This window comes from Phalacrocorax carbo, chromosome 1 (genome assembly GCF_963921805.1).
Source record: "Phalacrocorax carbo chromosome 1, bPhaCar2.1, whole genome shotgun sequence".
Taxonomy (NCBI): Eukaryota; Metazoa; Chordata; class Aves; order Suliformes; family Phalacrocoracidae; genus Phalacrocorax; species Phalacrocorax carbo.
In genome coordinates this window covers 158,393,996-158,416,541 of record NC_087513.1, presented here as the reverse complement: position 1 = coordinate 158,416,541, position 22,546 = coordinate 158,393,996, and the positions used below count along the sequence as shown (strand labels likewise).

The window sequence follows — 22,546 nt, the reverse complement described above, 5'->3', positions numbered from 1 at the left end:
TTTTTTTTTAAAGCTTGTTTTTTTTTTAAAGCTTAAGTATTTAACCAAACAGTGAGCATCAGATGCGGATACCAGGTGCACTGATAAAGCTACATTTATCAGATGGTCTCTATTTAAATAAAGTGGCTTCCAGCATACCTCTAACCTTTATGTAGGGGATAGAGGATGAAAATGATATACTATATGAAGTGGAAAGCAAGTTCTCAATTGCTGTTTTAAACCTAGAATGTAAAAACACATAAAGTTCTGAATTTATGACTTAGAAGTTCTTGAAAAGAAAAAGAAACAAGGAAACTGGTATAGATTCACTAAGAATTACATGAAGGCAATGAAAAACTTCTGATTTATTTCATGGACTTTGGAACAGGCTGTCAATAAGACTGAATAAAACAGTAGTGGAAACCTTGGGACTGAGTATAGATTTACAGTACAAATAGAAAAACAAAACCACTACCATTCTGATCTTACAATCTAATTTGCTTTTAAATCAAAATAAACAGCTCTTAGGAAGAGTTTCACTTTCCTGGGTATTTTTCACATGCTCCCTCTAGAGAGACGTAGAGACTAACAAGAGAGTATATATTAGAAAATATATATTAAATTCCATAATTACATTCTGTTTATAAAAGGTTCGTGTAATGTGAAATGATCTGAACTGTATTATTAGAGTGAAATGAATAGCATATTTACTTTAACATAGTGTAATTCAATATCATAATGAAATGAACAACAGAGTTGAACAAACCCAGATCTGAGAGCTGAGATTAAATTTACTGCCGTTATTATTAGAGGTGAGATCGAAATGAAACTACCTATCTGAATATGCCCTGAACATCAATGTTTCAGCTGGAATGTACATTACATTCAAATTGTCCAGTTATGTTTTTTTATAAATTTACAAACAGAAGAAGCCAGATCCCATGATCACAGATCACTGTGGACAACCTCCACAAGTAAGCTTTTATAAAAATAAAAAGTACATGCACCAAAACCTGAACTCAGCCTTACATTAACTGAAACATCAGTCCTCAAGGCAACCAGGTTGTGGCTTTTTATATAAAAGAAGAGTTGTTTTTGGAAGAAAAGAGGAAAGTAACTGCAAAATCTAATTAAAATTTCCTGAAATTTTAAAATAGAAATTTAATCCAAGACAAACTTTGACCAGCATATATTGTAGCTATCCTGAGCAAAGGCAAAAATGTTTCTGATGATCAGAAGCACTGTGTAAACAGAATACAGAAGCACTGGCTAAGTCTATCCTAGCAAATTAAACAGACTGGGATTTCCTGCAGTGCTGAAGCCTAGTGACAGGCCAGGACTTGCAGGATCTGGCTAATCTTCCCACTACCACATCAGACAGCTTCAACCACTGCATACTGGGAGCAGTCTCCACCCTGAATCATGCCTGGGGGGCAGTGATGCTCCTATGGCAGTGGTCTGCGAGACCATATGGTAGTGATCTGGGAGAGTAAAAGTATGCACGGGCCAAAACTGTGCCAAGGAACATGCTAACGAGGATGATGGGCGTCCCCATCCCAGTGCCGAGCCAATGCCTTGGCCCTGCTTTGTTTCCAGGCATAGACACAGCTACTGTGTGCCACGGTTCATATACCTGATTTGCATGTACACATTGCTAATTTGCAAACACAGTTACTGTAATGGCTTATTCAAATGATGCATCTTGATACGGATTCCTTTTGAGGAATCATCTGCTGGTGACTGATCACGGTATCTTCTCCCAGCAGAGGCAAGGAATTGATACAAGTACATTCTGTGAGGAAGGATTAGGCCTATGAAGTTTCATCGAATTACATTGTTTTTTCTTTATTCCTTTGACTTTGGTCTCTGCACAAGCATCTTCCTGCTGTATTGAAAAGACAGATAAATTTTTGGCAGGAAGACAATTTTTGCCTTCAAAAGATGCTTATTTTTGTAGCGCTTTCAATTGAGCTGTAACATTCTTTTGCTGAGTTAGCAACTGCTACATACTTCTTCACATAAATTTATTGTGACTCCAGAGTAAATGAAGCATAGTGATGGCAAATTCCAGCATTGTTGAGCAGTACAATTTCTGCAACCATTTAGATCCTGGTTTAGCTTGACTTACTGCTCTGATTCGCTTTAAGCACTTCTTCAGCCACATGCGTATGGTCTGTTTAGCCACCTCCTCTTCTATAGTATATTCTAGTTGTTCCCTAGCAAGCAGCTCTTCCAGTTGAAGACTTTTTCTGATATCAACAGACCTATATGAAAGCATGCTGGAGGAAACACAGATTTTTTTTTTTTTAATGCTGATGACATTACATTTTAATTTAGAAAAATCAAAGCTCACACTTAAAACAGTGCAAAAAATATGTAATCTAGGTGTGCACAATAAATTCACATTTGAAGCTAAAAAATGCTGAGATGAGTCCAGAAGAGACTTGCGGTGCTCGGAACAAATGAAGACCCCATCACCTACATATAGCTGTCCGATACAGGTAAGTTGCTGAACTATAAGCAACTAGGGCATTTGTGGGTTTTGGATTTTTTTTCCCCCTAAGTGTTTACTCCTGGATAATGTCCCCATCTCAATTTTACTTCTAGTCAAATTCACTTTCATGTTGCTACATATGTGGGCACAACTTTGCATGGCTTGGGATACAAGAACACCACAAGACTGCTGTTTAAGACAAACTCTCTCAAATGAAAACATTACAATTACTTAGAGCTCATTTCTTAGGACCTGTGTTTTCCATCACAAATATTTTTTTTGCAGGGAAAAGGGACATCTAAATTTTGTATTACATTTAAAATGGCAATGTCTCTCTGTCTAACAATCTTGCCTTTTTCCATGCCTAATGAATACCCTTCAGCTTGGAGAGAAACACAGGCCCTTATACCTGATGTACAAATTTAGAGAAAAATCTCAGCGTACCTGAGCACGTCATGGAAAGTGACATCACCACCATTATGGAGCCGTTCCATTTCGTAGCACATGTGCTTGAACAGCAGCTTGTCCTTGTCGAGATCCACCTCCAGCCTGCCCCGCAGAAGCCTCAGCAGGAATTTCACTCGGAAGGTAGGGATTACGCCCTGGGTAAAATTGCATAATAGCTGGTAAATTATTACTGTGACCTAACAACCAATGCAGACATTCAACTTGATCAGTGAGAGAAACACTATTTCTCCAAAGACTCCATGTCAAAGCCTGGCCTAGTTAAGCCACTGTGAATACATTATTGAAGAATATACACATGCACATCAGCTGTAGTTCATGGAAGTCTTTGCTGTTACTTGACTGATAGAAAATGGGAATCTGTGCTGTCAATTTTGTCAGAAATGTTCAAAATTGCTTGGGATTTAGTTTCTCCATTTGCATTAATCTGTAATGAGAATTACATGCCCAAATAGCTGCCTTTGAAAAACTGAAATTAAACTACAATTTAAACATTCACAGCCAAGCCTATACCTGGCTGTAAAACCATCCTCTGTACCTCCTTGGAAAGGAGAATGTTGGGAGTTTACTGGCTTGTAAAAAGTTTTCTGCTCTAAGAGTCAACCTAGCACATGATGCACTTTTTGTGACAACAGTTTTGACGTGCTGTAAAAAAATAAGACTGAAAGTATTTCCCTCCAAAACTGTGGTATCCATACTCTTTAAATATTTTGTTCTGCTAAATAAGCCTGACTGGAACTATTATTGCTGTGATGTGTTGTTCCACATCTGAAAGAGATACTGTCAGTCCTGGGCATGATGGATGCAGAACCCTCTGCCTCCATCAGTACAGACTGCAGCTTCCATCTCCAGCACAGCCATGTGCCAGCTACAGGCAACCAACTTCTTTCACCATAGTCTTGCTCATATTCAAACCTTAGTGATGTCATGAATCATTCAGATGATGATTTAACTTGTGTGGGTATCTGAACACCTTATTCTTCCCAGATGATCTTATCATTCCAGAATCACAGAATGGTTGAGGTTCTAAGGGACCTCTGGAGGTCACCTTGTCCGACACCCTCTGTTTAAGCAGGGCTTCCTAAAGCCAGTTACCCAGGACTATGTCCAGACATCTTTTGAATATCTTTAAGGATGGAGGCTTCACAACCTCCCTGGGCAACCTGTGCCAGTGCTCTGTCACCCTCACTGTGAAAAAGTGTTCCCTGAGGTTCAGAGAGAACCTCCTGTGTTTCAGCTTGTGCCCATTGCCCCTTGTCTTGTCACTGGGCACTGCTGAGAAGACCCTGGCTCCATCCTCTTTGCACCCTCCCTTCAGGTATTTACATACATCTATTAGATCTCCCCTGAGCCTTCTCTCCTCCAGGCTGAACATCCTTTCCTCATAGGAGGTATGCTTCAGTCCTTTCATCATTTTCGTGTCCGTCCGCTGGACTCTTTCTAGTATGTCTATGTCTCTGTTGTACAAAGGAGCCCAGAACTGGACACAGTGCTCCAGCTGTGGCCTCACCAGTGCTGAGTGGAGCGGACGGATTCCCTCCCTTGGCCTGCTGGCAACACTTTGCTGTATGCAGCCAGGGAGACCAATAGCCCTCTTTGCTACAAAGGCACGCTGCTGGCTTATGTTCAACTTGGTGTCCACCAGGATCCCCAGGTCCTTTCCTGCCAAGCTGCTTTTCATCTTGTCATCCCCCTGCATGTACTAGTTGCTCCTCTCCAGGTGCAGGACTTTGCACTTTCCCTTGTTGAACCATATGAAGTTCCTGTCATCCCATTTCTCCAGCCTGTTTAGCTCCCTCTGAACGGCAGCACGATCCTCTGCTGTATCAGCCACTCGTCCTGGTTTGGTGTCATCTGCAAACTTGCTGAGGGTGCACTCTGCCCCATCATCCAGATCATTAATGAGAATGTTGAACAGGTTTGGACCCAATATTGATCCCTGGGGTACACTGGTAGTTAGCGGCCTCCAACTAGACTCTGTGCTGCTGGTCATTCCCCTCTGGGCCTGGCCATTCAGCCAGTGTTCAGTCCACATCATCGTCTTCTCATCCAGCCTATACTTCATCAGCTTCTCTACGAGGATCTTATGGGAGACAGTGCTGAAATCTCAGCAAAGCCCTTCTGAAGATCAGGCATGTAAAAAGATGACAGTGTAGACTTCCAAGGGAACAACTCTCAGGGAGCTGGGAGTTAAAAATGCTATTGTATTGATCCTATGAATATCTACATTTGTTTTTAAATCTACTATTTTAAGTACTTCACAGTAGCAAAGAATACAGATTAGTATTTGAAGGGCCATGAACAATGTTAGATCATGCTCACTGAACTTTCATGACCTAACAGTAACCACTCTGAGTTTTGTCAGCACACTTTGCTTTCCCTTTATGTTTTTTTCAAGGAAAAATGTAAGTTTACTGGATTTCTGTGCACATTATCAAGTTTCTTACCTCTCTTTTGTCATCCACCATGTTCCATATAATTTGAAAATGCCTAAGATCATTATAACTTAAAAGTTGGTCTTCTTCAGTTGAGTAAAACAACGAGAAATTCTCCACAATGATAGCTGAAAACCACAAAACCAAAATACACTATAAAGAAAGTCTGTAGTTACATTCTAACTGGTTCATCTCTATAAGCAGCAATGAATTTCAACAGAATATGAATTCTGTTGTGCAAACTTCGCACTAATAAATGCCTTTAGCTGTCACGCTACATCAATATTCACTGTGCTCACTTTTTAAAAGCTTTATCTTAAATGCTGGTGAGATGCTTAATCTAACATCTTCTAAAATCAATTAGGAGAATTCCAACGATGTTGGAAAAATGTTAACTGGAGAAAGGAAAAGCTCAGAAAATAATATTCCTTAGGGTAACTACACTCTACAAAAAACTTTCATTCCCAAACTTCCTGAGTTTTCGCGTATACCATGACATCATATGCATGCATATAAGGTCATAGTGAAGGTACAAGGTAACCTCATACCTGAATAGCACAACAGACTAAAATCTCACATACTACATGCAGAGATGGATCTTTTTGTTATTAATGTATATTTTCACTTACCAACAAGCAAATTTAGCATGATGTATGCAATGATGACATAAAATGAACAGAAATACATAAGAGCACCAGCATAATTTCCACAGTCTGTTTTCCAGTAGGTGCTGTTATCTGGTGTACAAAATGGAGGCTGAACCTTCAAAACAAAAGAAAACAAAGTGAATCAATCATAAGAAGAGATTCTTAATTTCTCTGCAATCAACACAATACTTATAACTATAATTTTTTTAAAGCTTCACAAATGTGTAATAATGCTGTGGGCATTACTGTGGGCAGTTTGTTGTTCCTTTAGCAATCAGAAATTAGAAAACTGAGAGAGGTATGACAAAAAAGGCCTAGGCATGGATCTCCCTACCACACAAAAAGCACATTGTGAATTATGCCACTGTAAAGGAGCAACTTGGTGCTCTGAAACATGGTGGTTTACAGAAACCTTCCCTGCACATTGATTTTCAAAAGGAAAGGAATGTGATTTTCATCGCAATGGAAATCACAGTCAGAAATTTACTTGGGCAAAATAAAATTATTCCAGGACAAATTTTGAGGCCACTAAGTCTACCATTCACACAGAATAAGCCAAAGTGAAGGCATTAAAGACAAAGTTAATCTGAAAAGTCACCTTGCCACAGTGAAGGCAGAGATAACAGTGGAAAGTGAGTTACTGCACTTCTGATTTTGAAAGCATCTTTTTATTTTTGTTTTTAAATCATGTAACAGCCTAGTCCCATGAAATGTTACATTGTGAGTGTGTGATTGGAACTGCAATTTATGTGTCATGTTCTGAGGTTTAGCAAACACTATATCTCTTGAACAGATAAAGGCAATCACAACGTTCCTTGTACAAAGCTAAGATACCGGAAACACTTTGAGATGCAAAGGTGTCTCCTGTTTCTTGCCTACTTTATCACTGGCAGTATTGTATTTACCATGCAGTCATGCATAATTTTGTTCCAGTCTTCTCCCGTAACTATTCTGAAGAGTACAGTAATAGCCTTGCCAGCTGACGAAAAATTTGCATGTCTGTCTCAAAGAATAAGAGAGAGAGAGATATCATTTCACATCCCAGAACTAAAACCTTGGCAAGAAAAAATGCAAATCATTTCCACTTTCTACTGTTCTACTATTTTAAACTGAAAATAGTTACAGTATTATTTGAATGAGCTCAGTGAATTATTTAATCCGTGACTTAAGACAGAATAACTGAACCTTAGTTCAGACACAGGTCTGAGTATTTTGGCTCATTTTGTCACAGAGCAAAACCAGACTCAGGGCCAGACCCTATCTCCCGTCTCCATTCTCTTCCTAAAGTCTGATGATGCTATTGACTGGGAAATCTCCACTTAACAGCCAGTTCACAGAACTGCCCCCTCTCTGTATCAGCCTGGTATATGGATCCTGTTCCTGGGAGATGCTGATAAGCTGCAGTAGGTACACAGTGTTCCAGCAGCTTGTGGCTAGTGCAGTGCTGCTTTGAAGCATTTCCTAGCTGGCAGAATGAAGAACAGCTCTCAGTCTGCTCTGGGCTGGATCGGGTGTCATTTGGTCCAATGCACAAAGACTGGGAAGATGGCTCGGTGCCTTCTATCAGAAATTCTATTTAGAGCTCTTCAGCTAGACCTGGGGACTTGCCTGGTTTTCACCACGGATAAATTTCTCTCTAGCAGAATGGGATTTTTTTCAGGCTGTTTAAAGAACATCCAAATGAGGTAGTACATACTGTACCTGTTAATGTTCTCTCCATATTTCACTGTACCAAATAAAACCACTCCAGCAAAAGCGTAACAAAGAAGCAGTAAGAACATTCCTACTATGATGAAGAAACTCTTGTACATGCTGACAACCACAGTCAGGAGTAGCATTTTTAGTGTCACCTGGAAGGACAGAGAAAAAGCAAACCACGACGGCATTCAGGAAAGCAAAGAGAAAAGGGAAAAGAGACTTATTGCACTTGCCATTTTGACAATGAATTCTTTGCATATATACATTAGTAGATGAGCTAAGCGAAATGGTACATTATGAATCTGATTGGAACTGAACATTTTGGTCTTCCTCTGAAATTCAGTGTGCTTTTTACTTGTTAAAGAGATCAGCATATCTGCCTCATTAACATGGTCAAAACGTTGCTCCTCGAAGAGGATGTATAGGATAATACAGGGTAGGATAACACAGCAATAATACAGCATAAGCTTAACTATGATGTTCTGGATTAGTATACTCCAGAAGTATCAAAATTAGCATTGCATGAACAGTGGTACTGCTTTGGGCTTATCTGAAAGTGATGCTAACTGTTAGATGGAAATCACAGATACTGCAGCCTACCTAAAGAAATGGGTTGATGTATTGAGAAGGGAATTTCCTTAAGATCAGTGCAGCTTGATTAAACTAGTTAATTTCTCACGCAAGCTGGCAAAAGAGCTTAAGAAGAGAGCATAATTTTTAAATGACATAGGCAGTAGGCCTAGATAATAGATATTACTTTACCATGCATGCATACTGTACATTTTACTCTTTATAAAAAGTTATTGCCCTAGATTGTCCTAACACCCTTAACCACTCTGGATGCTATGAAAAACTCCCTTTAATGGGACTGAGGGTAGCAGTTTTCTTTAGAATCATGCCAAGCTGATAATTCGTGCTGACTTTTAGCCATCACATTGCATAGCAACAGATAAATTAGTGAAACTGATGCAGCTCCTAACATGAAAGCACAAATGAGTCCATTAAAACCTTGACAAAACTTCAGAATCAATCAGAAGGCTTTGAAGGCAACCACTTGGCCTGGCTGCATAGGAGAAACAAGGATTTTTCATGTGACTTCCAAGGGTCTATAGGCTCTGTGTAGTTTGATTGAACGAAAACTTTTTATCTTTACTTAACAAACCCTCTGACTTACTGTTCTTAACCCCAGCAACCCAGTATAGCAGTCTTTTTATCACATTTACTTTAATATGTCAGACTTCACAGAGAATGTTTGGGTAGTCTAAAAAGTTCTACAGCAAGGGAATGCAGAGTGTCACCACTTGTAGAACAAATGTGTTTGTTCTCTGCCTATGCTTACTCTGCCGGCCTACTCTCAAATTACACCAGAACAAATCCAAACACAAAAGAAATGTAAACTTTAGAAGTGACTTTGCTTTGTCACCGTCTCAGTGTTTCCAGAAGAATATCTTGGCCCAATACCTTTTAAAATTGAACATAAATCCTTTACTCTGATAAGACATACATTGTACAGGTACAAGACACAGACCTGCGATCTGGAAGAAACTTTTGTAAGAGAGCACTGTCATGACAAGATGAGTGCATCAACCACCACCCCACTAGGCTCACAGAGAAAATAAAGAAATAGCATGCACATCACACCACACTGAAATGGCAAGGACTGAAAGCAGCACAATGTATGTTCAGAGTTTTAGAGAGCGTTTTTTAAAACCTCTGTGGTATTGCAGTTGCACTTTTTTTTAAAAAAAATAAAAATGCAGCTTTTCCAGTCACCATAATATAGTGCTATTATACAATATACCTAAAATTCTGACATTTTAAAGACAGTGTGTAAAATTGAAGGCTGCTGCTTGAAGTCTCCTCTTTTTTAGGCATATAAAATGGAGCCTAACAGAATGTGCAGTAGAGGTTCGTAGCAACTAGTCCTTTCATCTACGCATGAGTGCTGCAATGGTTGCAGTTCCTAATTTATACTTACGTGCTTCCCACAAATTGAGAAAAATCTGAAGACAATTACGCATGCCCCCATCATGTATGTGTACGCATTCTGGAACAGAAACACAGAAGGCTTAATACATTGGCCCCCAAGGATCTCACGGAAATATCAGGATAATTGGTCCTTTAATAACATAGGGCAGTCGCCATATGAAATAAGAGAAATAATAAACTACTAGCACCAATATTTCAATAACAGTGGAGCAGTAAGAAACTAACAGAAGATGCTCTACCACTTTGAAAACACTAACCCAACCTCCGCACACATCAAACCAAAAAACCCCCTTCAATCCTCTATTAGCTGGGCTGTAATTATGCCCAGAAGCCCCAGTCTACTTGTCTAGGCAGCTGCTGGCTTACAGAAACTCCTCTGGCTTTCCAAGCTACTCAGCAGCAGGGAGCAAACTGTGGATGTCAGGGCAAAAATGACTAGCCACACAAGACAGGTTTTCCTCCTGAGTCTGGGGCAGACTCAGGAGAGAAGCCCCTGCCATTTTAGGGTGGTGGCTTCCACAGCTTGTGATTGGTGACAAGCATCAACTATCCTTTCTCCTTCCCTCATAAGTAAGGGAACCAGGGGTTTAGCCAACCTCAAAAAAAAAAGGGACGAGGTGGAGGAAGAGCTGATTTCCTCCCCTTTCCTCCATGTCTTCTTGGATTAAACATAGTCCCTTAATAAAAACCAGTGGTCCAGAATCACTGCTGGGTTTGGGACAGATTGTACTGTTCAGCAGTTCTAAACCTATGCCTTCCTCCACTCCTCTGTTCCTGTCTGGACTTTCCGCATTGCATCTTTCTTCCTTGCTGCTCATGAGACAGCTGTTGGCGAGAGCTCTCAGTCTTTTCAGGTTCCTTCCTTTCCTCACTCACATCCCTTCTAAAGACTTCAGCTTCATACCACATTTACAGGACTCTCATATCAGACAACTTTTGTACTTCATCTTTGCCTGAGACAAGGATTCCTTCTTCTTAGCATCAAGCTTAATTTGTTTCAGCCATATTTCAGCCTTACTGAACCCCCAAGGGTTTATCTGGATGTATAGCAGTGATCCTACTGCTGGTGCTTAGCAGATAAAATCCAGATTAATTGCAATCATTGAAATTGTGTTTTGTAAATCTTACCAGTAAGGCAAAATGAAGTATCACCCATATAACTCCAAGAGATGTCACCAAGAGATCGTACCGATTTCTTCTGCTTTGCCAGAAGCCAGAAGGTGACATGGCAATAATCTTCATTGTGACCTATGGATAAAAACAATTTCTCAGTTATACTGAAGAATAATGTTTTCTCATGCCTTACCACAAAATGAAGAATACCGTCTCTGAATCTCTAATTATCATTTGAGGTACCTGAAGGTATCTTGCCTCACCTCTATCCAGTCAGCTGAGATGCCCTAGAATACTGGAGGTAGATGCATGGGGCTGGCAGGGATGACACAAGACCTGCAAACAGCCCTGCCCTTCTGCAGCAGCTAGTGGAGTATCCAAAAACGCTTTTGATACCTTCAGTTATTTAGGCAACTGAATCTCACCCTACGTCTCCCTTGATCACAGTGACAGCTTAAACACCTACCTCCCATGTAGAATTTAAACACCTTTGTTCAGGTGTCTATAATCTTGAACTGAATACCACACCATGCAAACTAAAAAAATCACATCTCACTCTATTTTGTGATCATCAGTGTGGTAACAAAAGTGAGATCTCTGAATTCTTCCTGTTCTTCTACACCACATATACTGATATAAGCAGTAGAGCTTTAAGACTAAATCATGAGTCCTTAGACTGGACACAGGGCCATTAGCTATGCAGAAAGCTTTGGCCTTCCTCATGGACCATCACTGCTAGTGGTAGCAGACCATGTACATAGCAGACTCGGTAACTAGACCATTCTGCATTAGTGAAGATCCTGGGCAGGAAGCTGCTTCCTCTGTCCATAAATCATGTGCACACACAGTGTGATAGCTTGCCTGTTGAGACAGTCAACAAATATTGCTTGGCTCTGACAGGGTTCCTTTGAAATTCTAGAAGTGTATTTGTTTCCCCTGGCAGTATAAGAGAAAAAAGCATTTCTAAAGACATAGTTACTAGGTAAATTAAAACTTGTCTGAGTATGATACAAATAAAACTTTTCTGTGTTTGCTCAGTCTCTCAAGAGATATTAATTTCTCCTGGGTAGGGAAAAAAGAAAAGAAGCAACAATACGGACATACTCTAGCTACAGCTGCTACGAGGTAGTCACTTCACTGTTTATTCATCACTGCTAGCAAAACCTGTCACTGGAACATAGGAACTGTCATATTGGATTAGAGCAGTGGGAAACGTAGTCTACTATCTTGTTTCTGGTAGTGGTCAGTATCAGCTATTCAGAGGGGACTGAAAAGAAAAATACTCAACCACAAACTTATAAAAACACTATGTACTAACCTAACCACAGAGGAAGCATCTTCTTTAACCTCATAAATGTGTGTTTTGTTACACTACAGATATCCTTATACATAAAAAAATAAACATGCTTTTAAAAATGTGTTTAAGTCCTTAGATTCCAGTCTTATAAAAACAGGCTAATTACAGCTTGCACAGTTGTTTGTGGTGACTATTTTCTCATAGATAGAGAACCGTTACCACACAGGATCCAGAGCTGCATGACAAGAGACAGACAATACTGGAATTTGACACAGTTTATTAAAAGGTATTAAAATGAAATATGGTGCTTAACAAAACTAAAACAAAACTGAGAGATGTTTGATGATGTCACAGCTACAGATTAACACACCCTGGTCCAAAGGACCAGGCAAAATATAAATGGACTAGCAGAACTTCCATGATAAAACACAGACCTTGTGTTGTATGGAGTGAATTTAATCTGAGATTTCTGCAAGAGAAGAGTTCGCTGGGTTCACCAAAACACAAGCTGAAATGCTCAGGGCACAAAGCTCAAGGTGGTGGTGAACTGTGACTATAACAAATTAAAAGTTTATTCCTACAATACATGTTTAAAGACAAGTGACATGGAGAACCCCAAATGTACATGTTCAGAATTAAAAACCATAGTAAAGAATGAGTCAACATCCCTAAAGCCAAAATCAAATATATACGTACTAGTCTTAATATCAAGAAGTCGTAAAATATATTACTTTACCTCAAGGACAAAAATGAAGGTGAAAACAACAGACATTGTTGCTAAAGGTACAGTCACCGGATCTGCAGCATCCCACTGAAATGCAAACAAAATATGCTCATAGAAGAGTAGCTGTTAAAGAGAACTAAACAAATGCCTCTACATTCACTGCCTTCACTTTTCTTGCAGGTTTTGTTAATGAATAGATTTCACTTTAAAATATACTTAGACAGGAATGGCATCTTGGTGTATTCTTTCATAGATTTACAGCTCAACTGGAAATTAAAAATAGTGGACTAGACTACAAAAAGGCAGAAATTGACTCAGCTCCACAAGTTACAATTAATCTACAGTGATCAGTGCCAACTGAGATTGCTGTATCTAGAAATCATGTTTCCCTACATTCATCACAGTAATAGCTTAACTGATCGTTAATTGGTGTTAGGAAATGTGCAACACATGTTGTACTACTACAATCGAACACTTAAAAAAGAAACACAATTACCTTAACTGATAACAACACAGACTGGGCCAGAACAAGTACAGCAATAGTTCTCTTAAAAAATGGATGCTGAGTTATATCATACATCTTAGCTCTAAAGCCATCATTATCTGGAAAAGAAAGAATTCAAGGAGGAGAGTTAAAATACACAGTGTTATTTTCCCCCTATTTATTGACATCTTCTCCATGTTCATTAGTGGCAAAATAATCCTTTACCAGTTTCAAAATACATTTCTAATTTTCTGCTACAATTTTCCATATTAAATAGGGCTTCTGAACATATAATTTCAAATACTGAACACTAGTGTTGCATGAAGGCTTTGGTACTTGTAGGGCAAGTGCATCATTCAACTGCTGTCAGGTTAATACATTCCATTCATATCATTAACGGCCAACTGCAAACATATTTCATTTAGAAATTCATTTTTTCATTAAGGCTTATCCTAAAACCATCAAAGCACAACCTTTTTGGGGTTGATTTTAATAGCCTTATGCAGAGATCTGTAGTTGGAGCCTGTTTCCACATTAACTTATTCACAACCTCCTAGTGGCCTCACGATTACAATTTTAATTTGAATTGCAGACTCCTGGCGAATTACGAACACTAGGGCTCAACATGAATAAAATCAAAATATCTTTGATACCAGGACGAGGTGGGAGATGAAGAGGTTGTGCTATCTTCAGTCTGCTTTTCAGATCTTCCCAGCGTCTCTGATCTACAGTCAGTAAAGCTGTCCCCTTAATAAACAAAGAGAAGCACATCAAGCTTTTGTCATATAAAAGCTCATTTAATGCTGTAAACATGAAAACAACATTCTCTTGGGTTACATACGCAACGCTCCTTAAATAACACAGTTTGGGTAAAGGAGTCAAAGTATCAGCTGGTAGGTACTCAAGAGGATTTCTGGATGCATTAGCTGTGAGTTGCTGGGACTCAACTCAGTAGGCACAGTTGTTGCTCTTTGTAGCAGCAGTGGTGGGCAGTGAAACACTGCAGGAGGTCTTCCATTTGACTGAACATCATTTGCCAGGAAGCACTGTTTTAAAGAGTGGTCGATTTTGTCCGGACTTTGCTGCAGGAAATCCTGTGGCTTGTCAGTGCCGCTACAGTTTCTCGGGGAATGAGCCCTGTAGGAGACCGCTGCCTCTCCCCACAGGTCTTCTGCTTGGGGTGTAATTGAAATAAAATAATAGTATGCTATGAATCTACAAGAGCTCTCCACAAAGGAAGCACAAGGAAAGGTGGAGATTCACCTTTAGAGTGGGTGGTGGTAGACGGTAATGTATGTAAGTGTTTTCATAACATAGGAAGAAACAAAAGCCTCTAACAGAATTCAGCGTTATTTAAAATGACCTTCAAAACAAAATGAGGCCCTTATCACTTCAGAGAACTGTAAAATCTAATGGAAAGAGTCTGGAGTCACAAAAACAAGTGAGACCTTTTCAAGGTAAATGTCACAAGCCTGTCTCCCAGACACTCAGCTGCTCCCCAAGTCAGCACAGAGCCGCACAGAGCTGGGCGAGGGCTGGTGTGAACTTTGGGGCTCGCCTTGGCATTGGTTTGTGTAGGCGCTGGAACTGCGGCTGGCTGTGCGACTGATAAGGTCAGGAGAGCTCCCTCTCGGTGGACATAATCTCTTGATGGAACTGTGTTCCCAAATGGCACCCTGGGAGGAGGTCCCTTCCAACACGATGCAGACAAAGTGACAGATATAAGGATGCCTATTGTGTCAGGCTCAGACCGTACTGTTTAGAAAAGCTTAAATAAAAAAGCAGCTCGTTCACCCAAATGAGCGTGTGTGGTTTATATTCTGGTAGAGCTTTCACCACAAAGACAAGAAAAGGTGGCAAAAAAAGCGGAACTTTGTAAAATTTAGAAATAGTAATGCCAGGTCACCCTGTTTCTCAGAAACTACCACTTCCACCAGCAGGATCATTATCAGGGGACCGCAGAGCAGAGCCCCACGAGCAGGACTACTGCTGGAGGAGCTGTGTCTGCATTCAGACTTAAGCTCAAAACTTCCAGATAATATTGGAGTCAATCACATCTTCACTGCCAGTTGAACATGTGGCACTTGGGACCTGCGACAAGTGATGTGCAGGGGGTGTGAAAAGGGTGGTGGTGGAATGCTTTGGGCTACTGCTCTGTCACTGGGCCAGCTGAGGACCCTGCTCAGAGCCCCCGAGGTACTTCCCAGACCAACGCCTCCAGGCCTGCAGCTCCGACAGCTCACATGAAACTACAGCATATCTGAAAAGAATTTTTTTTGATGTTTTAGAAAATTGTTCATTCTCATGCAAAGTATTTCATTCAGTAATTGTCCAACTCTGACCCTCCTTACCAGCTCCTGGCACTACTCTAACAATGTATCAGCCATGAACTTTCTAAAGTCAACATGTACTTAAAGCACGTACAGCTTGGCCAGTTTTAAGAAGATGCAACTTAACCTCACAGAGTGGACTGTTTTGCTCTCTTCTTTCTGGACTAATTGCTGTCTTTCCGTCTCTTACTTCACTTTTTTTTTCAGTTCCTGGACATTTCTTCACTCTACTTGAATACTGACTGGGCTGAGATTTTTTCCCCCCACTGCATAATTAACTAATTTATCTTTTCAACTCAAATATGAAAACATTTTCTTTTCTCTACAGTAAATACATAAAAAGTAACAGGTATTCAAGAGAGAGAAAACCAAATGTTACATGCCCAGCAGCTACCTGAGGTTACTAAGAAACAACTGAAGATGCTGAACCAAATGACATTACTTGTGAATGATTTATACGGCCTGTATTTTTAGTATCATGTAAATTCTATGGAGATAGTGCGTGATATGCCTGTTCAGTGTAATTTACAGGGATCTGTTACTAATAAGTAGCTTTTCTCATGTTCAGACTAATCCTTTCCCTGTATTCATATATGGAATTGAGGGACTGGAGCATTCATACCTGAAAAAGTGGCTGTAGTTTGAGGAAAACACATAAGCAGAGAAAACCACTCCAAAAAGATAAATGTAAAAATCAGATAATTTTCCAAAAATAATGGGAACCCCAAATCAGGCCCTACACCTCAGACTTCCACATTTACACTGGCAGCTCGTGCAGGGTCAATCTGGGCTAAGATCAATTGTTTATCTCCTGTGTTCATGATCCTCATAAGCCTACTGTTCACACCTTCCTGTTCCCTCTTATTTTGAATCACAGTGAAGATAAACAAACTTTCAATTTCCATGAGTTTGAGCTGTCCTGTGTCTTAAAGCTGCACAGCTAGGAGGAGGGAATGAAATATTAATCTGATACACAGTCATATAATTAAAGGTATTTTTCTCCAGTTCATGCTCATATTTTAAACCTTAAAAATAAAAAAACTAGTGAAAGATGTATGCTGATATTGTGGATAAATCACTTCAGAAGTAACCTGTGGGTTGGCCCAGATTATCTGCTTCCATAGTCGACAGCTGACTACACAGATGAATAATGAGTTATGAGTTAATGACATCTCACTGATTTGTGAAAGGAATCTTACAAGCTGCCTTTGCAGGAGAGAGGCTGACACAGTGAACTTGATCCTGTGAGTGACTCCTTTGGAAAGAGTGGGTACTAAGGGTGAAAACACTGTCTAAGAGACTGACAGCTCGTAGTAAGATTTGGCCTATTGTCACAAAAGCATAGTAAAAGTCATAATAGTAAGGGCAAAGATCCAGCTCCTCTGATACCTTTTGTCTATGACAATGGCCAAAAGTAAATGCCTGTAGGTATAGCAAAGCAACCCAGAGCCGCAAGTGGCTCCTGAGGATTCTCAGTTGCCCACAGAGCTGTCTCAGAATTCACTGCAGATATATTCAAGACCACATGCAAAACTAAAGGGGAAATGCACCACTTCCTTAGTCCTCGACACCACATGCACCACACCTCAGCAGGGTAAAGGAAAGATGTTTTATCTGCCACGACCAAAAGCTATTTAAGAGTGAACTCTGTAATGTGATATTTCTTTTTCTCACCTACGCTTGCGCCTATGAACAGGTTTTTGAGGAAATCGACCCGTGTAGAAAGTGTAAAGGGGAATGAAGAAACAATTTATATGATAGAAATGCTCATCTAACATCTCAGTAAGAGTTTTATGAACTATGATGTAGATGACAGAAACATACATAGCTAAATACATCATAGTTATAGAAGAAAAACATTAAAATAATTATACAATTCCAAATAATATTTTAATTACCTGCAATTTAAATAAAATGATTTTATGGTTTTTTTCAAGAATTGCTGAAAAATATTTTGTATTCTTTAGTGTAAGGCTGACACATTTGAAGGAAAAGTAATATTACACAGCTGATCAGGAAGGGGCAAAAGCGTCTATAAAAATCCAGTGGAATTCTGATACTGCAGAAATTTCAGCTTTGTTAATTCACTAACCAAAATTTAGTGAATAAGAAAATAAACAAATAGCACATTGCTCCTTGTTCTCTAGAACAGGTGTATTTTAACAAGAATGACTGCACTTCATCTCACCAAAATTACAGTAGAGTCACACATACATAAAGATGCCTTCTGAACAGCAGAGGTTTTAGGCTATTTATTTGGCTTGCAATCTGCTTGACTTCGGTTCGTGATGCCTTGCTTGCCTGCACTGGACACACAATAGCACGCTGCTCAGCTCCCTTCCAGAAGGTGTCAAGTGGTTTCCCTGAGGGGCAAACTCAACGGTTGTGGTTGCGACAGAGCTCAGGCCAGGGCCATGGCCAGCACCCAGTTTGTCTCCAGCAATAGCACACAGGGTTGTCTCGCATCCCCAAGCCCCAGAGTACACAATCATCCTTTCCCTCCAGTGCCATGAGTTATAAAAATAGCACTCTACCTAGCTGCAACGCAGACTTCTCAGTATTTTGGGGAATTTGAACTGAAAGATGAAAAAAATACTTATGTCTTGGTGCCACAGGGACACCACAAGAGGCTCAGAAAAAGAAGTCACAGAAGGGCTGTGCAGTGTGTGTGCAGCAGTCCCATCCAGAGGGTGCTATCTTTAACAAGTGTAGACGTGAGCTGCTGTGTACCAATTCATCTGGGGACAGGTTCTTCTATTTTTCAGGGTTATCCTCAAAGCCCCTGTGAACTGCAGTTTTTTTTCCTAGAACACTAGCTACTTTTTTGTCTGTGTGATGGACAATTCATTTTACAATGTACTCCGCTGTTTGCCAGGAAAAAGCCATGCAGCTTTCCTTTGGATCCGAAATACTGCAATTGCAGGGCTCTAATGAGACCCCTTAGTTGTAACACATACAAGCATAACATGTCTTTTTACCTGCCACTCATGTATGCCCACATCAAATGAAAAAAGCATCATCTGGAGCATCTGTAAATAACATTGTGCTTTAGGTTCAATCTCCATCTGGCAACGCAGCTGCATTGTAAATAAACTCAGACAGCTTTGAAAGAGTGTGCAATGAATTGCCAGGCTTGAGTTTTGCGGCAAATATGGATCAGGTGTGTCTGAAGCCATACTTGCAGGCTTGCAGAATATAAGACTGGTAGTTCAGTCTTAAAGGCAGTCTTGCCAGGTAACAGTGTGTCATATAAGTTTCTTACAGAGCCAGTTCTACACACAATAAACCACCTCATTCAGTACCTTATTTTCATTGAAATTAGCGATGACAACTCCAACGAAAAGGGTCAGTCCGATCATGCAGCCAAGGAATACAAAAACATGAATGTAGATTCCATGGATCTGAACAGACAAAAATAAGATTAATTGTTTAAAAGAAATCAAAGTATGTGTGGTAGAATTCAAAGACCCTGAAGTGTTTCCTTACCGGCCCAACACGATGAATAATAACATCTCTGACTTCCACCCAGCCTTTTAATGAAAGAACTTCAAATAGCGCCAGCATTGCGTTCCCCACATTATCAAAATTAAAATTCCGAGGATTTGCCCTGAAATGCAGTACACAAATAGGTGTAAATTCATCAATGAAGTTGTTCTTTCTGTTTGTTACCTTGATTCTTCATAGTCTAACTAACATTTAAGTACCTTGCAAAGCTGGCGTGAAAGCCTCTGAACAACAAAACAATAGCAATGGCAATAAACATGTACAGCATAATTTTTTTGATCCCAATCTATGTTTTATTTTGTTACTCAGAATCTGATTCACAGTAATAAAGCTTAAAACGTGTTGCTGCATTGTTAGTGTTTTTGTCAATAATTAGCAAAATACAGCATTCATCAAAAAATGGATCTGATGGCATTGGCCAGATTCTAAAATAAATTTACCTGAAGGAGATCAGTCTCAAACCCACATAAATGATTTGGACTCTGAAGTCAGTGAGATCATTTAGAAAACGTTTCTTATTTCAACATCCTCAGGAACTGACGGACTAAAGCAAAATTTACTGAGACGACATCACATCATCTTGGCTTTTCTATATCATATACTCTGACCTTTAGTATCAGTTGAGATCCAAGAGGATGTTTCTAGCTGAATATTAAAAGCACCCTCTTTAGGCTAGGTTAGCACATAGCTCTGCCTCTACAATCTGAGATAAATAATCCAAGGAGCCCAATTAACGTTCAAGAATTTATAAGGTAAATAGTTGTATTCCACAAGAATTGTTAAGTGTTTGGTGCTTCTGAAAATCCAACCATTCAGTGGAAAAGAAAGCTCTAAGATGTAGATATTTCTTTTAAATGTGCTCCTTATAATACTGACATCTGGCTCTTGAAAATCTGGCCTCACACAGCCAACAGGTGGTATAAATGTCCTTGCAGTAAAACATTTTTCTGCATTAACAAAACATTCCCCGAAGTTTACAGTTATGCTGATTAAGGCAGTTTTTGCTTATTTCTGGATCAAGCTGAAGAGGATTGAACTTGCTTACTCGAGGAAGAATTTGTCTGAAGCGCACAGAAACAAAGACTTCTGCAGATGTCAGTTTCACTGACTGTTCAAATCACAGCATATTATTTCATTAGTGCAGGATGGCTCTGAATCTACCACTGCTGGTACATTCTTTATCCACGCACATAGTCAGTTAAAATAATTGTGGCTGTTTAGCTGATTTTGCAAAATGCCAAGCAATGTAAAAAAGTAAACAATTAAAAAGAAGGGGGTTTGCCTGTTCAGGTGTTGGGAAATATTAAATGGGCTTTATCAGAATACTAAGCATAAACATAATGTTAGCTCTTAAATAAAATTTACTGCACTACTGCACCAGATAGACCACAAGAACTCCCTTGCGGAAAGAGTAAGAAGCTGCTCGCTGGCATGGTTAATGGCCATAGAAGAGAAAGGCTGGTTCTAGGCATGACTTCCTAATTTTTAAATTTTTTTGTGAGCAGCTCTAGGCAGGCTGGTTTAGGTTCTGTGGCTGAGGTATGGCTCTCAGTACGTCTTCATAATAGCACTAAAGCATAATTAAGTGATAATCTTGGTTCAAGCCAATAACTGCTACTGCAATAATAATCATGTCTAATTTCTATCTAGGTTCAGTACCTATGGGTATTCTTCTTCTCTCTGCTTTGTGAACAGAATAGCAGGTTAAGACTGGAAAAGTTTCATATATGTGGCTTTTTACTAAATATACCAGAATTTTTACCCTTAATATCATCTGACTTACAATAAAAACCTTACATCAATAGTTTAATGCCATGAGATTTAAGCCATATTCTACATCAAAAGCTGAAATTACTGTGTAGCAACTCACCAGACTCGTGGCACCCAAAATCCAGGCTTTTTCTCTCCAGGTCTTAGCTTTAAATTGAGATTTTTGGAAACACTTACATTTATTCTGAAGATGCCATGACAATCTTCCTACAGTGAAATAAACCACATCCTGATTAAATAATGGCCTGTAAGAAATGCCAAAATGCCAGTATACACAGCACACTTGCCATGATGGAGAGCAATGTAAACAGAAATGATTTACAGGTATGGGATTAACAGCCATGGATCTTTAACCAAATAAAAAATGCATCTTAGGAAGGATTCAGAAAACCCTTCTCCTTCTAGGACTGAGAGTGCTTTTCATTTTGCAAGACTATCTAGCCATCCACCTCTTTCCTAAAGATGATTGCTCTCTTTAGGTGATGATATTTCTCCAAAAGGAGTAAGAAATACAGCTAGCTTTCTTCATGTAACCAGCGCTTTTGACCTCTACCAGCCTAACCTGTTTTTTAGCTGCTGACCTAGGAATGCAAAGGTGTCATTTTTCATGGTTAATTCCATGTGACATCCAGTCCTTTGCAGATAATATGGCATGAATTCGACAACTTTTTCAGACAGTCCCCAATATCTGAACTTGCTTTACTTTTTTACATGAAAACCCAGCCTTACCCTCATTCACTCACACCTTTATCACCTTCCCTTCACCATCCTGCTTCCAAACAAGAAAGTGCCCAAGATCTCCATCTTTTAGCTGATAGCTCTGATTGCCCCACTTGCTCTCCCCAGCAGGCACAAATGGCACAGCATACCATCATTTTGAATCAGGAAAGCAGTTCTTACCCTAGAGATGATGTGCGGATCATTGCATTTAGCCAATTTTCCAGCAAATAGCTGCACTCCAAAGCTTGCGAAAACAAGCATTAATGTCAGCAAAAGAATAGAAACCTGTAAAGATGAAGTTAGACTTGTCAAGCTCTCCTCCTGCAGACTTGAGAAAGGGGCTTGATCCTTCCATGAGCTGCAGGGAGGATTGTTTTGTCACATACACCTGGAGATAAGGCTTTCATGTCTGACATGTTACTTTAGGTTCTGATCCAGTAACCAGGTGCTGTGTTATTCTTATAATTAACATCGCATCTAAGAATTGTACATAAGGTTCAAAGCTTTTTTGCACTCAGTGTACAAACTTGCTAAATTCTGCATACATAAGAATTGCCATTCAATTTAAAGAGAACTCTTCAAGTACTTAAATACGTGCTGCTTCTGTTTCGCTGAGTCAGGCTTTTCTAATTAATCTGATTAAGCCATGGTTAGATATTTAAATCCAGGATAGCTACAATAATGATATGCATAAGTAAATTTTGGTGTAAGTATCTTTAGTAAGATGCAGTATCTATGACATGCTAGCTAGCTAGCTTTATACTTTTTGTTCTTGTTCTATTACTGTCTGCAAATATTTTTTATCTTAGCTTTTTATACGAGCCTGACGTAATACAGTATTCTGTTCAGGAATAAAATGTCTGTTGTTTAGGCTGGCACATATCACTTAGGGGAACC

At 39.6% G+C, this 22,546-nt stretch overlaps 1 protein-coding gene across 1 annotated transcript in view; it reads right to left on the bottom strand.

The window, feature by feature from the left end:
* The window catches only part of NALCN (sodium leak channel, non-selective), a 247,593-nt gene that overhangs the window by 4,987 nt on the left and 220,060 nt on the right, over window positions 1-22,546 (bottom strand). The window contains exons 27-41 of the mRNA XM_064440627.1: window positions 21,830-21,934; window positions 21,030-21,136; window positions 19,142-19,262; window positions 18,958-19,056; window positions 13,979-14,072; window positions 13,338-13,444; window positions 12,854-12,928; window positions 10,836-10,955; window positions 9,697-9,765; window positions 7,722-7,870; window positions 6,926-7,019; window positions 6,003-6,135; window positions 5,386-5,501; window positions 2,918-3,075; window positions 2,108-2,258 (exon numbers count right to left, since the gene is read on the bottom strand). Of these exons, the coding sequence (XP_064296697.1) occupies window positions 2,108-2,258; window positions 2,918-3,075; window positions 5,386-5,501; window positions 6,003-6,135; window positions 6,926-7,019; window positions 7,722-7,870; window positions 9,697-9,765; window positions 10,836-10,955; window positions 12,854-12,928; window positions 13,338-13,444; window positions 13,979-14,072; window positions 18,958-19,056; window positions 19,142-19,262; window positions 21,030-21,136; window positions 21,830-21,934 (1,698 nt within the window). The remainder of the gene's footprint in view (window positions 1-2,107; window positions 2,259-2,917; window positions 3,076-5,385; window positions 5,502-6,002; window positions 6,136-6,925; window positions 7,020-7,721; window positions 7,871-9,696; window positions 9,766-10,835; window positions 10,956-12,853; window positions 12,929-13,337; window positions 13,445-13,978; window positions 14,073-18,957; window positions 19,057-19,141; window positions 19,263-21,029; window positions 21,137-21,829; window positions 21,935-22,546) is intronic.